The 17,129-nt window shown below is 44.1% G+C and overlaps 1 protein-coding gene across 13 annotated transcripts in view; it reads right to left on the reverse strand.

Moving 5' to 3' along the window:
- SLC8A3 (solute carrier family 8 member A3) overlaps positions 1-17,129 on the reverse strand; it is a 135,561-nt gene that overhangs the window by 87,821 nt on the left and 30,611 nt on the right. For 8 of the 13 annotated variants that reach the window (XM_039705130.1, XM_039705136.1, XM_039705135.1 and 5 more), the window contains one exon: positions 2,064-3,875. In XM_039705130.1, the coding sequence (XP_039561064.1) occupies positions 2,064-3,829 (1,766 nt within the window). In that variant the 5' untranslated portion in view covers positions 3,830-3,875. Of the gene's footprint in view, positions 1-2,063; positions 3,876-16,497; positions 16,618-17,129 lie in introns of those variants that run through there. The other 5 variants (XM_039705138.1, XM_039705139.1, XM_039705131.1 and 2 more) reach the window with 4 other exon arrangements.

Here is a 17,129-nt window from a genome sequence, read left to right on the forward strand (position 1 = left end):
GAAAGGAGTAAATAGGGAGTGAATAAAGATATGTGCCGGCTGATATGATCTCACTCCTTGTTAGGCTTATTAGCTTGATTAAATGCTATGTTGAACCAGTACACTAATTCCAGCTTCAAAATAAATTAAAATTTGCCAGCCACATGACTTTCATGGCCACTCTGGCTAGTGGGCTTTGTTCCCAGCAGGCTTCTGATGCAGAAGTGAAAGTCTCATTAATGCATCAGGTGTGATCACCATTTTAAATACACTACAAATTAATGTCTATGTTCTAGGCTGCTGCTGGGTCAAAAACTACAGTGTTAAGCAACCTACACATATTTGTTTTCTGGACTTTTTTTATTGGAGTCTATGCCACAAGGTTCTGCTAAAAGTGATTTGTTTTAACCCAAGTGAAGCAATATATAGGTATGCTCTGACCTTCTGTCACACTTTTCAAATACAAAAAGAAGTCTTCCATTAGCCAGCACATGAGAGAAAGGGAGTACAGATCGGAGTACTCTCTGGTACTCCAATCTGCTGGCCTTTTACTGATGGAGCTCTTCAAGCAAGGAAAGTATCTGCTTCAAGACCTGGTTAAAGCTAAGAACCCATAATATCTTAGGTAGGCTGCTCACAGGAGACTGTAACCATAAACCTAACATTCTTCTTTGCTTTCTCCACAGAAATCAGCTTGTGGTTCAGTTAAGGAGACTGACCTGCATGCCCCATCTTCCCAAAAAGGCCAGATTAGGACAGCTGATCCCCCTCCAGCTCTGACAGTGGCTGAAGCCAGCCAACAGGAGCTTCTCTTCCTCTAACAGGAAGAACATATACTTATAATCAAGCATCAAGACTGTGGCTATTAGCTGGATTAAATGGTTTAGTGGGCTAAAACAGAAGAGCCTATCAAATTAGGACATCCCTACTTCAAAGAATTTAATATATTAACATCCTTCTGGGCACAGTACTGGGAGGTTTGGTACAAATATTTCCTTTCTCTGATGTCAGATGCAAGCCTGCCCAATTCTTCCTGTTATACGTCAAGTGATTAGGTTTTAACAAAAGGTACTAGGCACTTAGTATCAGGAGTTTTAGCACCAGGCTCACACCTCTGTCCTTCTCCCTGCTCAGCTAAGGAATTTTTCTCATTCCTCACTGCTGTTAACAACAGGTACTTAAAGCAATTAGACATTATCGCCTCTCTGGTCTTTATTACTTCCTAGCTTAGCATCAGCTACTTAGTATGCAATAAAAAAGCTGAATTAATAGGATGGGTGCTGCTTCCCTTCTTTATTCTGTATGAAAACACTGGGTCATGGAGCCACATGGGCAGGCTGTGATCTGTAATGCTTTAGACCATAATTGCCATTTGCCACAGTATTTTATAAGGGGGAAAACCACAGGTAGCAAATGAACAGACGTCCAGCGACCACAGAGAAGGTGATATAGGGAACACAGGTAGACCATAGAGTCATAAAGGCTGCAAGGATTTCAGGTTCAGCAGAATAGCTTTGCAGCTGTGCCTGTGCTGGGAATTAGCTGCCACACAGACCTGCCAGTTGCAGAGGCAAGCCTAGGGATGCAGGTATGAAGTATTGCTCACGTGAAAATAAAACCTGAGGTCTACTGAGCAGCTCTTGCATGCCTGGGAATAATTGTTATGAACCTTTAATCTAGGGATTGCAACACAGTCCTGTGTTCCCTATGTCTGGTGTTCAAAAAGAGGCTTTCCTGTATTTGCCCAGCCAAGTAAAACCTCATCTTTTTCCTTCTTTCTCTACTTTAACTCTCCATTAACCCTTAGCTTTATTACTGGACCTCAGAGAATGATATATTTTATTCCTATCCCCTGGTCCCCAGTATTTTTAAGCCTCAATTTGTCATTCCCAAGAGGGAAGGGACAAGAGCTTTGAGCTCTTAAATCCTGCTGTCGGCTCTTGCCTGATAGAGGTAAGTAGGGAAACTGATAGAAAGCTGAAGAAAGGAGCCTGTTCCTTGTCAGCATTCACCTGTAATGGACTCAAAATGTGGGGTTAAGTACCATAACTAGACCCGAGAACAGAAATGAATGGGCTACTTACACAGTTTCATCATTCTTGAACTCCAACTCCCCGTAAGTGTCTTCAAAGTCTTCGCCACCTCCTTTCGCTGTCCCTTCTACTGTCCTAAATGGTACTATGACTGTACCCCGCGCACCTGATGTCCTTAGGACTTTGACTTCCATCACACCAATGCTCTCACTGACGTGTATAATATCACACTCAAATGTGAAGATGCCAGCGTGGTCATCATCCAGGATAGTCACTGTGGCCACACAAGGAGAAGCCAACATGGCCTTTGGGTATGGGGAGTTACTGAGCTCTGGAGGTTCCTCACTCTCCACCACACGGAGATTACTGAGCCGCACAAAGAAATGCTCATCTTCCTCAAATATGTCATCATCAATAATTCCCACAGAGAACTCCTTCTGGGTCTCCCCAGATTTCAAGACAACAGTCCCCTCTGTGAACTCATAGTCAGCACCAGCATTGGCAGAGCCATCCTCTGTTTTATAGTCCACATAGATGGTCTTGGACATGTCACCTCCTTTCCGCACCACTGTCAGGAGAACCGCACCACAGTTCTCAAGACACTGGTAAGAGCATGGGTCAAAATAAATTTTGGAGATGAATTCCTCGGGTTCTTCTGGCCGTACCTCATGCAAGCTAGTTGTTCTCTTGGCTTGCTCAGCTGCATGTTTTTTCAGAATATTGCCAGCTCCTGTCATCATTCTGGTTGCTTGAATTCGATAAAAGGCTCTGCTCTTCTGCTGGTGAGACAAGGCATAGTAGTTGGCCATCTCCACCAGCTGGTCCAAGTCCTTTTCTGGGTGCTTTTGCTTCAGGTCCTTTAGGATCCGGATCATCTCTTTGCGAGATTCATCTACCTCCTTCCCCTCCATGGTCACTAAGTTCCCATCTAGAAAGTGAGAGTTCATCATCTTGCCATCCATCTCAATTCCCTTAGGGTGATCACCTTCTGACTCTATGATAATGCCCCTGTGCTTATCAGTACGGTACTTTTTGTGCATATACTTGTAGAAAAGCAGACGTTTATCTGCTATCCAAGCCAGAACGACACAAAGAGGAAAGAAGAACAGCGTGAGCAGGCCTTCCCAAACCTGAACCACACCTGGAGAGAAAACAGCAAGGATCATGTACAACCAGATGTAAGCAAAGATGCTCCATGCAGCTGTGACAAAGAAAACCCTCAGGTGTTTTATCTTCCTGGTTTCCCCATCAGGGATCACATAGACACAGATGGCAATGATGATAAACATATTGAAAGCAGCGCTGCCAACAATTGTAGATGGCCCCAGGTCTCCAGCTATGAATCCATGCCCACACACTTCTATCAGAGACAAGAGGATCTCGGGAGCAGAGGAGCCCAGAGCCATGAGAGTCAAGTTGGAAACAGTTTCATTCCAAATGCGAATGGTGGTCGTTGTGGTCTCTCCATTGGGTTTCTTAATTGTTATTTCCTTCTCCTGTGATGTAATGACCTCTATAGATGCCATGAAACGATCTGCAATGATGGAGACTCCAAGGAACATGTAGATCAGCGCTACAAAGTATACGATAACACGGGCAATTTTGTCCCCAAGGGATGGGTTTTCTGGGTACCATATTGGCAGGATAACACCCTCCTTGCAGTCAAAAGATCCTGAACACGAGCTGTTTTGTACTGTACTGGTTGAGTCTCCCGTCAGGCCAGCATCCACCTGCAAACCATGCAAAAACAGCACAAAAGTAACCAGCCCAAAATGGAGGAAGGCCGAGGTGACAGGCTGCAAGCTTAACCACGCCATACACAAGATGCAACTTCCACTGTGTAGATCCAAAAAGGCTGAGAACCTGAAACAAACAAAACAGAGAGGGGGGAGGGAAGCATGAGAGAGAAGGAAGATGCAACATTTACCCAAACGCACTTCAGTATCTCACCACTGAAGAGTAGTGTTACAGATGTATAGGCTCTCTCTCTGGCACTTGGAAGAAGGTATTTAGCAGGGACTCTAACAAACTGCAGCATTTACATGCCCTGCAGACGAAGATCAATTGCTAGAAAAGTAGTTCAGAGGAAAAGTGTGTGTGTATGTATATATATACATTTTATATATATATATAAAAAATAGCTCATTCCTGACCTACATTTTGTGCAACAGAAGAACTGACTGCTCAGCTACCACTCACCTAGTGATGCCATGGTGATCCCCAGCACACAGCACTTAACTCAGCACAAGCTGTCAAACCTAAGGACCCCCCTCAACTCAGAACCCAGAGAATAAAACAAGTCAAGCAGCCTCTAGCAACACAAAAAAGTACCACTTAAGGCCAGTGACCAATCTCCAAATGAAGTCCATTTGTAGGACGTGATTCAGTCATAAGTCATGGAGTACCTTCGTGGCCAAATCATCCGCACAAAGAGCCCCTCCAAACAGGCTGCAGAGTCTCAGAAGTCCTATGGCTCCCCCCAAGCCATAGGACTTCTGCTGCACGGGGAGTCCGTGTTAGAAGGTAAAGGTATCAACTCAGAAATAGGGCAGAAGACTCATGTTCGGCAAAGTGCCAAAGGCCATTTATCAATAGCCTCTCCTCTAAATGTCACATTTTACATCAATTTTACATCAATAATCATGCTTTTAAATGGTCACAGAAACTTACAAAAATGCCACATTTAGGAAAAGTTGTGCTCATAAAATGCAGAAGACAGAGCAAAATTCATGTACCCACTAACATTCCCTCTGCATCCCTAAGAAATTGATATATTTTCAAATATCTTCTAAAATGAAAGTAATCTCTAACCTAAAATATCATACAAAAACAATGGAGCTGATCGATGTAGCACATAGACTGCCCAATAATACCTTCTATTACTTACAGACTACATTGCTGTAGGGCTTGCACCACTTAAAATTGGATTCTGAACCCTGCACATTATCATGGATCACACTATTCTCCTTCCTTCATAACGGGCCTCTGGAAGAATTTGATCTCAGGCTTAACTGACAAATCGCATTTGTGAGTCCAGACACAGGCAAGTATCTCACAGGAAACATCAACCTTAATAGTGGCATTATCTACAGCACTTGGAAGGTTCAAAAGCCTTAACTCCCACTAACTTTCATTGAGGTTTGTACTGCCAAATGAGCAGGCCTGGGATTCATTTCCCCTATTGTAACTACCCAAATCTTGGGCAGCAAGTCAAACCAAGTCTCTCAGGCTCCCTTTGTAGTCAGAGGAAAGAGACACTCATTTCTAGGGAGCAATCCTTCCCATCCTTCCCATCCCACCTCGTGCTGACACAAAAAATGTATTTAAGACCTACATCTCCAGAAGGGATTATGTCCCTTCACACCTCTCTCTGCTGTCTCATGAGGGTGCCCAGTCAGGCAGTTTAGAGAAAGATGCCTGAACTTCAGATGACAGAAGTTCAAAGAGATTAACTAGCTCCTGAGCACTTGAGGAGATCCACCCTCCTCTCTGAACTGTAAATATTCCAGACAGCATTATTGTGTTATCAGCAGTAATAAATGCATCTCAAATGGCTATTTTATCATCTATTGTGTTGCTTGCCTATTTCCAAAAGCAGGTGCAATCTTCCCAATATCAACAAAAAACATTTTCAACTTTCAGATAAAAATCTATAAAGACAGCAAAACAGGAGGGAAAGCGTGAACACAGACTGCAAATGAACAAAACTGTTCCTGACAAAGCACAGCAGAGGGAAGATAATTGATTATGCAGTATCAGGATCACAAATCCATTTCTGACACCCTTGATATTAAAAAACAATACACTTCTTCATGCTGTGTGGACTAATTCAGAAGAATTAAATTCTCCCATGTTCGCCTACATACCTTCCCAATCCAATGCCTACTGTATCCCACAGCCCTGGTGCCTGATCAAACTTGCATGGATGAGAGGGAGCTCAGCCCCAGTGAGGACTGCTAGACAGCCCCAGCCTTGAAATCTCACTAAAACGCCCCACTGCCTGCACAGCTCATGGTCATAGCGAGGACCGAACTGCCCAGCAAATATAAGATTCAGTTTGATGCTCCCATTTTCTCCTCCTTCCCTCTCTGCACAGTTATTTGCCTAAATTTTGGGCTGCAGGGTGTTGGGAAACCCCTGAGAAAGGGCCAGTGAACATGTGCAGGCCAGTGACTGAGCAAGCCCAAGATCTCTGGGCTGCAAGGTGGATGTGTGCACATGACAGCAAAGATGACACATTCCTGGTGCCTCCGACACAAGGTGCACACAGAGACCAGCTGCACGAGCACAGCAGCTCCAAAAACACCCCAGGCACATCAGATCACCCTTTTCCATACTGCAGCTGCTGGCAGGTATCCACCCACCTCTCGACACTTTCAACTCCCAGCTCCTACTTAACTGTACCACATCCAGTAGGTGCTGTGTCTTCCAAGATCAGCCATATAGAAATGGCTGACAGAAAGACAGGAATACTTTGAAAAACATATACATGACTCAACCACCTAAATTTGGTTTCAAACATTATTTAGGAATCTAAGTATCACTTAAATTCAGAGCCTCGTCTAGGAATAGTGCAATGACTAAATGCCCTCTGAAATAAATCACTGCTACCACCAACCTCCTTCTCTGTGGGACAAACAACTTCTGTAATTCAGTCTACCTTCTGTAATGCCGTGATGGTTTCTATTGCTAGGCATTCCTCGACACACTCCAGGACCTTGCCAGTTACGCTTAAATTTTTAATTTGACTTTAAGCAGAGGGTAATTTTACTACTATTTATCAAAAATAGTATGTTATCTCAAAGACAATCTCTGCCAGACTAGCCTCTGTTTATGTGTTAAGATCTCCAAACTCAGGCTATGTGTTGCAGACTAAACTCTCAGAATCTGGGAACGTTTTTCATCACTGATTTTCATTTGCTTTGACATCAAGTAGAGGTCACAATCATTTTTCTAAAATGAAACGATAATGACCCGATCCTGCAATTCTTTGCCACAGATAAAACTTCCCAGTGGGATCAACAGGAACTTTGCTCACAGCCATGCTGTCTAATAAGATCTTAATATATGTTCATTAACATGAAAAACAGTAACCTAACCAAACTAAAAAATACAGTGGAGCATTCTTATGGTCACCCCCCTACTGAGAACTGCTGCAAAAATGCTTTATAACAGAACAAAACCATTAAATTTTAAAACTGGTCTTAAGAAAACATTGAGGTAATGGTTTGATGCTCAGGTGACAGAGGACAGAAGAGTTAAAACTCACTCTCTAGCACCAGGTCAAGGTTGCTTACACAAGGTGCAAGTTCTCCCTAAGATATAGCTACTCAACTCAGTCCAAAAACCAGTGGAGGGAATTCCTGGCCTGTCCAGAGTGCAGCAGACACAGCCCGACTCCTCCTCTAAGCAGCAGCATTGATCTCAGCAGGGCTGATTATGACAGGAGCCAACCTTTAGCATGAGACTTGCTCTGAGCACCAGGCCTCCAGGTGGGCTTGCAGCACAATCCTGAGTCACTCCTAGGCACTCAGGAGGCGTCATGGTGTCACCCTCTGAGACCAGTGCGACAAAACACTTCCACATCTGGCACAGAGGTGCCATTCCAGCACTGTCACTGCCCTGGCCCTACAGGATGCAAACAACAGGAGGCTGCAGCAACAGCCCAAAGTTAGTTGGTACTGGGTGATCACAAGGATCATAATTTCCATCATCTCTTTGCTATCAGACATCATTTTCTCCCACAAGTCTCTACCCTGCTACTGCTTCCAAATTGAATACACACAAATGAGGACACTGGCAGTGAGGGGACAGAAAGTGCCCCCTGTATGGTAGGGTAAGTTCAAAGCAATCAGTCAATGCAAAAGAGAGACAAAGTGCTGTAAGCATCACTGCATCAGGATGAGCAAGCATTCAACACCAAGGCTCTGGGAAGACACATAATAGTTATTTTAGCAGAAGGAATTCCTTCTGCAAGAGTTGACAATGGCCACATCATCTATAAATGCATAAATAGAACCCATAAATAAAAATATGAGTCTTGAAATCCTTCTGAAGACAGTCCAGAGAGTAGTATGGACCACGCTTGTCACAATTAAGGTCTCTTCCAACCCAAACCACTTTATGGTTCTATGAGACAATTCTATGATATGTTATAATAGCTGAGTTTCAGAAGACTGATGGTTTGTCTCCTGTGGATTTGTATTTGGCATAAAGGGGGCAAAAGCTCTACTGATCCCTTATAATTTAGCTTTTTGTATACAACTTCTCACATGAATCTAAAGGTAAGGAATTTTCAAAAGGAAGCATTTACAAGAGATTAAATCAAGAGGCAACATAACACAGTGATAGCTGATAATATGCAACCTTTACATATCAAGTTCCTAATATCAATGCTCATTAAATACAAAACCAAAGGCAACCTCCTAAGTCCCTACTAATTTCTTACTTAGGCAAAATGCCCCTTAAAACATCAAAAAAGTCTTTGGATTTGACCTGGAAATAAGATTAAGTCTTCTGGCACCTCCATCTCCTTTCCCTCTTCCTCCCACCTCCCAAATAAATGAGACATGGGAGTACATCTGTGGCCATACATCCTCTCTCCCAGACTTGAGACCAGCCAGGAAAGGCAGCTGATTAAATCTCAGCACGGAGTGAGCCCCACTCAGGTGTGGGTGCTGCACTGGAGCCAGGCAGAGACAGCTCAAGGCGCACTTGGCAAGCATCTGTCCCAGCACAGAGCAGATACGGCACTGCTATCAGCATCATCTCACAGCCCCGCTCCAAAGCTGGGGGAGACAGAAAAAAGGCTCAGCTTAATAACATGACTTCACATTCCTCTGTTCCAAAGCACATAAAAGCTCTTTGATTGAGCATACAAGGTTTTTCATAACCATGAGCTAAAATTGAAATTATAGCCTTTCTGCAAAGAACACAAATAACTGAGTTTTTGCAGAGGAGGTATTATACCTAATGCACAGTCCTCCCTCCCACAAAATAAAAGCACAGCAAAATATTTAATACAAAACAAAGCCTATTTTTCAATTTTCTCCATTGAAATGCTATTGAGCCCTTTGCTCATCACTACAAGAATAGTATCCAGAATGCAAGTTAAGATTTACCTGCAAGCCAAAAGCCACAGCAGTGTAATCAGATCCATTTTGTCTGACAAGTACAAATTTCCAACACAGAGCAGGCCTTAAACTGTCAGACTAATGGCACATGCCTGACTATCTGAAACAAGCACAACCAAGGAGCCCAAGCTGACTTTACACAGATTATGACACAGCAAATAGGTAGTTTACCTCTGTACTACTGCACCAGCTAGGTTTTATGAGGGAAACAGCACCATAACTCATGTCTAGACCATGACAGATCCCCACAGTTCAGTTCGATGGAAAAGTTATGGCAGAGAGCTGTAGGTGCTTGTTGCTTTGCACTTCACAGTAAACATGCCAAAGCCCAGAATTAGCTGCCTATGGATTAATCCCCTTGGTATGTGTCAAAAGCAGCTTTTCTTTTTGCTCAAGATGGTAGCAGAAAAAAGCTACCATTAAAAAAGCTACCAGCTCTCTTAGCAAGTTTAATGTTTACAAGCTAGTGTCTCTACTAATTTGAGCAATACCCACCATTCTAGCATGGTAAATGGATGTTAATTGACATAACAACTCAAGCCCACTAATTTCTTACAGAAATACTGCAGTGATGAGATCCCATTGTATTTGGTGATCCCAGGGGCTAGCCCAAGCAAAGCACAAGTCTGTGCACAGTTAGGAGCAACCTCCAAACACTCAACTTGCCCTGGGGAACCACTCCACACTGTTTTTTCTGTATTTTAGTATCCATGATGCTCCTGGAAAAGCAGGAGCATAAATAGCTAACCCATAAAGATGCCTGTACTTAATTGTCCCTTTCCAATATCCCACTGACTGCACTTGACTGGCCAGGCATTTTATTTCCTTGCTCACACCTGACCTGAAAAACATGTGTCTAGGATAGACAGATATATGGATAGCAGAGCTGCAACACAGCTCTGCACACAGAGTACAGAGCACTTCCTATGCCTCATGCATAGGAGGTGGCAGACACTGCAGAAAGCCTCCAGTGAGCAGTCACAGCCACACTTTAAGAGCCATCCTTATTTATGGCATGTGGTAACACAGCCTCCTTCAGAGCCATGGTGTGTTCGCTCTTCTGCTCCCCTACACATCCATGTCTGAGATTCCTCAGCCTGAGAGACAGAAAGAGTTGCTCTTTTTCCCCCCTCGAACCACAGCCTCTTTTACATTCAAACCCCAAAACCTAGTATTTAGGCTGACATACAGATTAATAGTGGGCATGCTTCTGCTTAAAAGGCAGCATTATCTGCTCAGATACAGATGAGGGTTTTTTCTTTTCATGAGTATTACACAACCTTATTGCTGTTTTTCCAGGACTTTCACACAGGAGGTAGCAGGGATCTCTGGACGCCATCTACTTCAACCCCCTGGCTCAAATATGGCCACCTAGAGCCAGCTGCCCAGGACCACATGCAGCTGGCTTGTGAATACATTCAAAACATATTCAAAAATATATTTGAGGATACTCAAACACAACCTCTCTGGCCAGCCTGTGCCCATGCTCAGTCGCCCACATAGTAAGAGACTAAGAAGCAGAGTTTCTTGTCCATAGCCTACTTGTGGCCACCACATCCTGCTGCCAGTGCACAGGGATCCAGAGCAAACTCATCCTGTGTACAAACTGCACCTGGAGCTCACTGCAGTGCCTCGGTGACAACCACATGTGCATTTGGGAAAAAGTCACTTTTGTGGCCTTTCAGAAGTCACTGGGAAGCCTCCATTGCATATTTAGAGGCAGACCATCAAGGATCAGTCTTTTCAACACATTTAGAGGAGTTTCTAAACACAGTTAAAGCCTTTAGGTGCTTGTATCCCATATTACAGGTGAACTCCCCATTCTTCCCAGTGACCGAATAGCCCTAAAATGAGAGGGAAGGTTCAGCCACATTCTCCAGACTCATGCTCATGATGTGAAAGAGGCCCAGAGAAGACTGGGCTGAAAATCTTCCCTTTTAGGTTTAGGAGGCTGAGGGAAATAAAGAAGTGGCCACCCACTCAGTGGTCCCCCTGCCTCTTGCATGGACTGCGGCTTTAGGAGACAACATGGAGCACTTGACAACACACGGGCTTGCACCAGGCACTGGCTTCTCTGCTGCAGCCTTCAAGGCACTGCTTTCCATCACACTGTCTTGCTGGTTTATAAAGAGTAGTGAAGACCATTTGGGGAGCAGTAGGGGAAAGGGAAAAACATTTCAGCAGTGTGAGAAAAACTTCTTGTCAGTGAAAGACATTTTATGTACTGCCCGTGGCAGCACACAGGGTGTGTTATTTACTGCTCCTGCTTCATAGACATATTATACTGCTGGTTCAGGTGCCACCATCAGAGTGCAACTTATCACCTAGTGACTCACAGCATCCTACAGATGACAGCAGCAACTCTGACATTTCTTTAGCATTCTGGTGACAGATCTGCAACTGTTACAATTAAAGACTCTAGGATTTGTTGTCAACAGTGCACTTATGCCGCAGAGCCCATAGTTATTTGCACACAGAGGCAGGCTAAATGGTACATAAGGAGAGAAGAGGTGTTGTAGTCATACCTCATCTTTAGATCCAGACTTCGTTAATAAAAACACGAGTTTTCTGACAGAAAACACCTATGTGAGGCAAACAAAAACTGTGTGATGTGCTGGATGTGGTGCAACAAAGTAGGCAGGTAGGGAGCCTTTCCTACCTGGCTCACAGACTCTTGGGACAGCCACCAGCAAGCCATGCTGAGTGCTAATCCCAGGAGCTGGGGCACTCACTGTTCCCATCCTCTGGAACAGCCTGTTTATTTCTTAACTTCTCCTTCAAGGAAAAATAATAACAAAATTTATTACTTTTTTGGTCTATATGCAGCCAAAAAAAAAGGTTTCACCAAAAATGCCGCATCACATAGAAGAGAAGTTATAATCCCTCCACAAGTCTGTTCAGAAGGGCCTATTCCTGGCTCAGCAAGAAAGAAAATATTAAAAAAGTGAATGGAGGTAGAAGCAGCAAATGATGAAGTGGAAGACTGGGCAAAAAAAACAGGAGAGGAGAAGAAGGTTACACTTCAGAAAGCATCTTTACTACTGCAGCAAAAACAAGTGGTTCTTGTTTGTCATATTAGAAAACCCCTCAGCCTAATTAGCACAGATTTCGTTCTTTTCAGAATTAGCTAGACCAGAGACAGAAGACCTGCCTGGTCCATGCCTCAGGGACTTCCACTGCCTTCTTCCCCTTGTGACCATTATTTCCTAGTACTTTGTCCAGCTGAGTTTTAAATTATCCAAGTGATGGCATTTCCACAACTTCCCATAGAGACTCCACCATAATGTAATTTATCTTGGAGGCTTTAGCCGTCTTCCTTATATTTAGGATGAAATTAAGAAAATTTATTCTGCTAGTTCTCATTATCATGTCCTTGGAGCACTCTCAACCATTCTCCTCCCTGTCTGAGATTTACATGCTTCAGATACTTGTAAATAGCTCTTCTCCTCCACAGCTTTTCTTTGGCCAAAGCACACAAATTTATTTTAATCTTTATAAATTAGCCCAGGCTGCCCTTTAATCATTTATCTTCATCTCCTCTTGATTCTCCATCTTCGAGGCAGTCAGAAGCAGACGGGTATCTGGGAGAGCCATAGCTCAGTGCCTGCTCCCACCAACACTAACAGCAGATCTGTCCTCTTTGGAGCAGGAAAAACAAGCCTGGGCAGTGAACATTTGCCTCTCAGCTCTGCTATACAGCAGGTTTTCACTAGATACTGGAACGTACAAAGGTTAAATCAAGACTGATATACAGAAACTCACTGTGTTGCTCACTTTTTAAGATCTCTCCACTTGTTTGCTGTGCACCCCCAGCACAGTGGGGCTGGCACAAGGAGCAGAGCGCTGACTGCCATGTGCGGAATGAAAGCAGAGATTTCCAGAGTTTCAACCAAAAAGTCAAGGTCTCCAGCTGAGATGTGGGAAATACACTGTAACACGCCCACTGCTTCTGCAGATCTGAGCACAGCAGGAGGCATGAAAAATGCACTGAGCTATGGGTTATCCTCAAAATACCTCCCACTTCACTTGGAAGGTGCCAAAACCTGTAAATTCACCCAATTTGAATACAGTTATCAAATAAGATTCCACACAGCACCCTCACCCTTTACTGCCACATATCCCCATGTCTCTCTTATTGACAATTTAGATATCTTAATCCTTTGGTGTTTTTTCAGCTGCTAATTCTGCAACTGCTTTAAAATAAAATAAGCCCTCGCATCCACGATGATTAATTCATTCTTCATAAGTCCAGGCTGTTTATTGCTCTTTATTCATTTCTGCACTAGCTGTTTACAGATTCTCTTTTAATACTAGCTCTGTTATTTGCTAGAGACTCAAGTCATATTTACCATATGGTAATTGCAGAGATGACATGGACAACAAACAGTGGAAGCTGAGCCGCTACGGCAATTACAGTAAGTGGCAGCAGTCTCCAGGCTATCTGCTGCCCCACCTCCATTTCTTCCCTCCCCACCCCCTGATGGCTTTCCCTGTGGGCTGTATAAAGCCATATGCCACTCTGATCTCTACAGCAAAGACAGGCAGAAATTTGTTCTTCGCTACAGAATTACCAGACAGGTTGATTCACCTTTTTCCTTCCAGTTTGTGTTCCAACTGCAGGTCTGCCCTTGCTGGCTGGCTGCCCCGCTCTGTCCTGCCAAGGGCAGGTAATCTGAAATATTGTCTGGAGCTAGACACCCTCAATACCCACATCCTTCTTTCTCACCATTACAGCCTCACTGCCTTCCTCCTCTACCTCATCCATGGTCTCAGTGTGCCTCAGATAGTCCCCCAAAGGAGCTGGAAAGGGCCACATATCAAAGAGTGATTAGAAGCTTAACAGGGCAGCTCCTTTTAACCCACTTGGACATGTGGAATGCACTGAAATCACAAATTTTCCAATGGACACCTAAACATGATTTAAAATTCCTGCAGAAAACCAAACAGATGACTATGAGAGACTGCTGCAGTTTTCTCCAAAGAAAGACATGAGGTTATTTCTTTATTCCTACCAAGAGTGTCAAGCAGATTCCATACCCAAATGTCATAGGGATAAGCCAGGTAAATACATGACTCAGTCCATTAAGAAGATTCAAAAAAAAAAAATCAAGATTATCTATATGTGTTTGCCAGCTTGGGGGCAGTGCATACAACAAAGCACTTTGTTTGAAAAGAATGAGACTTTCCCTGTGATTTCCAACACGTCTGCAATGATACACTCCCAATTCCCAGCAGTCAGCAAGTCTTAACTTAGATACCAGTGCAGAACATTTGAAAACTGGATGCAGGACATCATGTATCTGAAGACTTTTCTAGCAACATATATAATAATCATACTGCCGTTTATCTCCAAACTGAAGAAACAGCATTCTCCTGGTATTCAGAGCACTTTTCTTTCACCAGCTTCCTCCCCTTGACCCTTCCCTCTAAAAGCCTGTTTTTAAACAAAGTTAAAAACTAGAACTATCTTTCCAGCCTAGTCAATTTGCATACCATCACAGGAGGGCTGGCAAGAAAGAAGAGAGACAGAGTACTTAGGACCAGATTTTCTCTGGCGTAAATCAGCATAGGTCCAGTGAGCCCATGTCAGCAGAGCCAGCTTACTCTATTGAAAGAGATGCCTTAGGAACTTTGGCAACATTTCATACAACAGAAACCTTAAAAAGGAAAACTTAATCTATTTCTTCTTCACAACCTACGTCACACACAGCAGCTGGAGGGCATCTTCCTACTTCCTCCATACAACTATATTCCTGCCCATCCTGCTCTGTTTCCTCCCTCCTCCCAATACTCTATGCTGGCCCCAAATCTGCCACAACTAGTCCTGCCAACAGGAGCAGCAGCTGAGTCATGGGAGATGACCACTTCAGCCAAATGCACTGAAACCAACAAGAGAAGGAGAATATTCTCCTTCTCCCCACAATCCCAGACTGCAGCACACAAGGCTTGGAGTCTCTCTGGTCCACCACGTGCCCACTGTCACCTTGGATCAGCATGTGAAGTGCCTCATCCTGGAGGTAAAATGACAGGAGTCAGTGGCTTAATGCATGTGCTTGGATAATATACTCATCACATGCAGCACTCGCTGTACAATCTATTTAAGCCACCAGGGCAAAAAGAGAGGACAGCTTCTATCCTGCCACCGAGGGGTACAGCCTCCATTACAGATCCTAGTAGTCCCATATCTGCATCAGTTTCACTCAGGAGTTTGAGTCCCCTTCAGGGACAACAAAAATTATTTTTTCATCCTTTTCTGCAAAGAGAAAGTTCAAACTGAGATGCATTTAACTTGCTTTCAAGTCCAAATCTCTCCTAAGACCCTGCTACAGCAAAAAAATTGCAGGGTCCCACTCTTGCTGTGAGTTTCAGTGAAGGACTGACTTGAACAACAGCTGAGGCAGGAATAAACAGGCTGTTTTCACACCCTTACTCAACACTCACTCCCTACCCCTCCTGCCTCAGCCCAGAAAGCTTCTCATGCCCAGCCATGTTTCTGTGGTGGTGCTCTGAACCCAGCTCATCCTGACGCTGATGACAGCAGCTCCTGTCATCTGGGAAACCTGTCACAAGTTACAGGCAAATGCTTTGCCAAATCAGAAGCAACAGTCCCCCAACACCAGCAAGTGAGGAGCAATGGATAGGAAGAGTGTTATCTCAGGCAGAGCCACCATTAGTGTTGCATTCAGGTCAGTGACATGAGCAGGTAAAAGAACAAGCACAAAACATCTTTGACAAAATGATGGTCACTTATCAAGACAAACAAAGCCAAAAACTAATCCACTTTGTAGTGGGAGTTCAATGAGCAGACAAATGAATAAAATGGGTATTCAATGAATTTGACACAATGTATTAAAACAACCCTCCACTCTGCAGACATAGAAACACTTCTGGATCATCCCCCTGTCCCCTCCTCCCATAGCACCCTTGTGGTCTTTCCCAAACCCAGCTACAAGGACCATCACCCCTTCAGCTGGGTTGATGGCAACAAGCCCACCATACCTAGTAGCTGCTGGCTCCCATACAGATACTTGCAAATTATGACCAGACCACCTCTTCATGTTCTCTTTTAGCAGTAATTAGGTGAGGTTTCTGGAATACTGCACAACCCAACATAACCCCCACATCCCCTCTCTCAGCCTTCGCTGGGAAATTAACTTTGGTCTGAGGAATAGAGCTGGTCAACCAAGCCAAAAGAAGCTTGATGCTGGGAAGCTAGAAGGCATGGAGTTTTTGAGAAAAGTCAGGAGTTGGGGCAGTTACTGAGAATCATGAAGAAATCTATATATTTAAGAAGGAAAAGCAGAGGCAGGAAAAGGCCACAGCTGGGGGAAGGAGGGGTGTTTGTGACTCACTAGGATGCACAAACAGCAGAGATGGATCTAGACAGGCAGCAGGCAAACCAGCAGATTTTTGGGCGTGACGTAGGTGCACCAAGTGCAGCGGAGCATCTTCTCACCTTCAGTCTCCTGGTGTGATTCCCTAAAGGGAAGGCAGCTCCATCATGCTCTGAAGGTTAAGCTGTGCCTTCTGCCTGGCACAAGAGCACATTGCAGCCAATGGGTAAAACTGCCTACCTACTTAAAAGCAAACCCCAACACTGCCAGGAGGGACAGGCTTTATTTTTAGCTGGGACATCAGCAGGGTCACTGCTGGTGCTGCATTTCCCCATGGAAGCCAGGGTTTCATGAAGTGTGCTGTGTGCACAGGGTCACTGCAGGGGAAACATCTGTCAGGTCAGCTTTGGGGAGATGGATTATTTAAGTTAAGAGAAGAGGAAACATTTACTAAAAGAAGTGAACCTGAAACTACTCTGGAAGGTTAAAATGAAAGGAAAAAATGAGGCTTAAAAAGTCAGAGTGGATGGTGATTGGTGTGAGGCCAATGTCTAGTCCACCCATCTCCAAAATTCTCATACAGGAGAATACCTGTTCATGGCTAACTCCAGCAGCATTCCCTCTGCTTGCCTTCTATGACACAAGCTCTG

The sequence above is a fragment of the Passer montanus genome, unplaced genomic scaffold (genome assembly GCF_014805655.1).
Source record: "Passer montanus isolate IOZ18808 unplaced genomic scaffold, ASM1480565v1 scaffold18, whole genome shotgun sequence".
Classification (NCBI taxonomy): domain Eukaryota; kingdom Metazoa; phylum Chordata; class Aves; order Passeriformes; family Passeridae; genus Passer; species Passer montanus.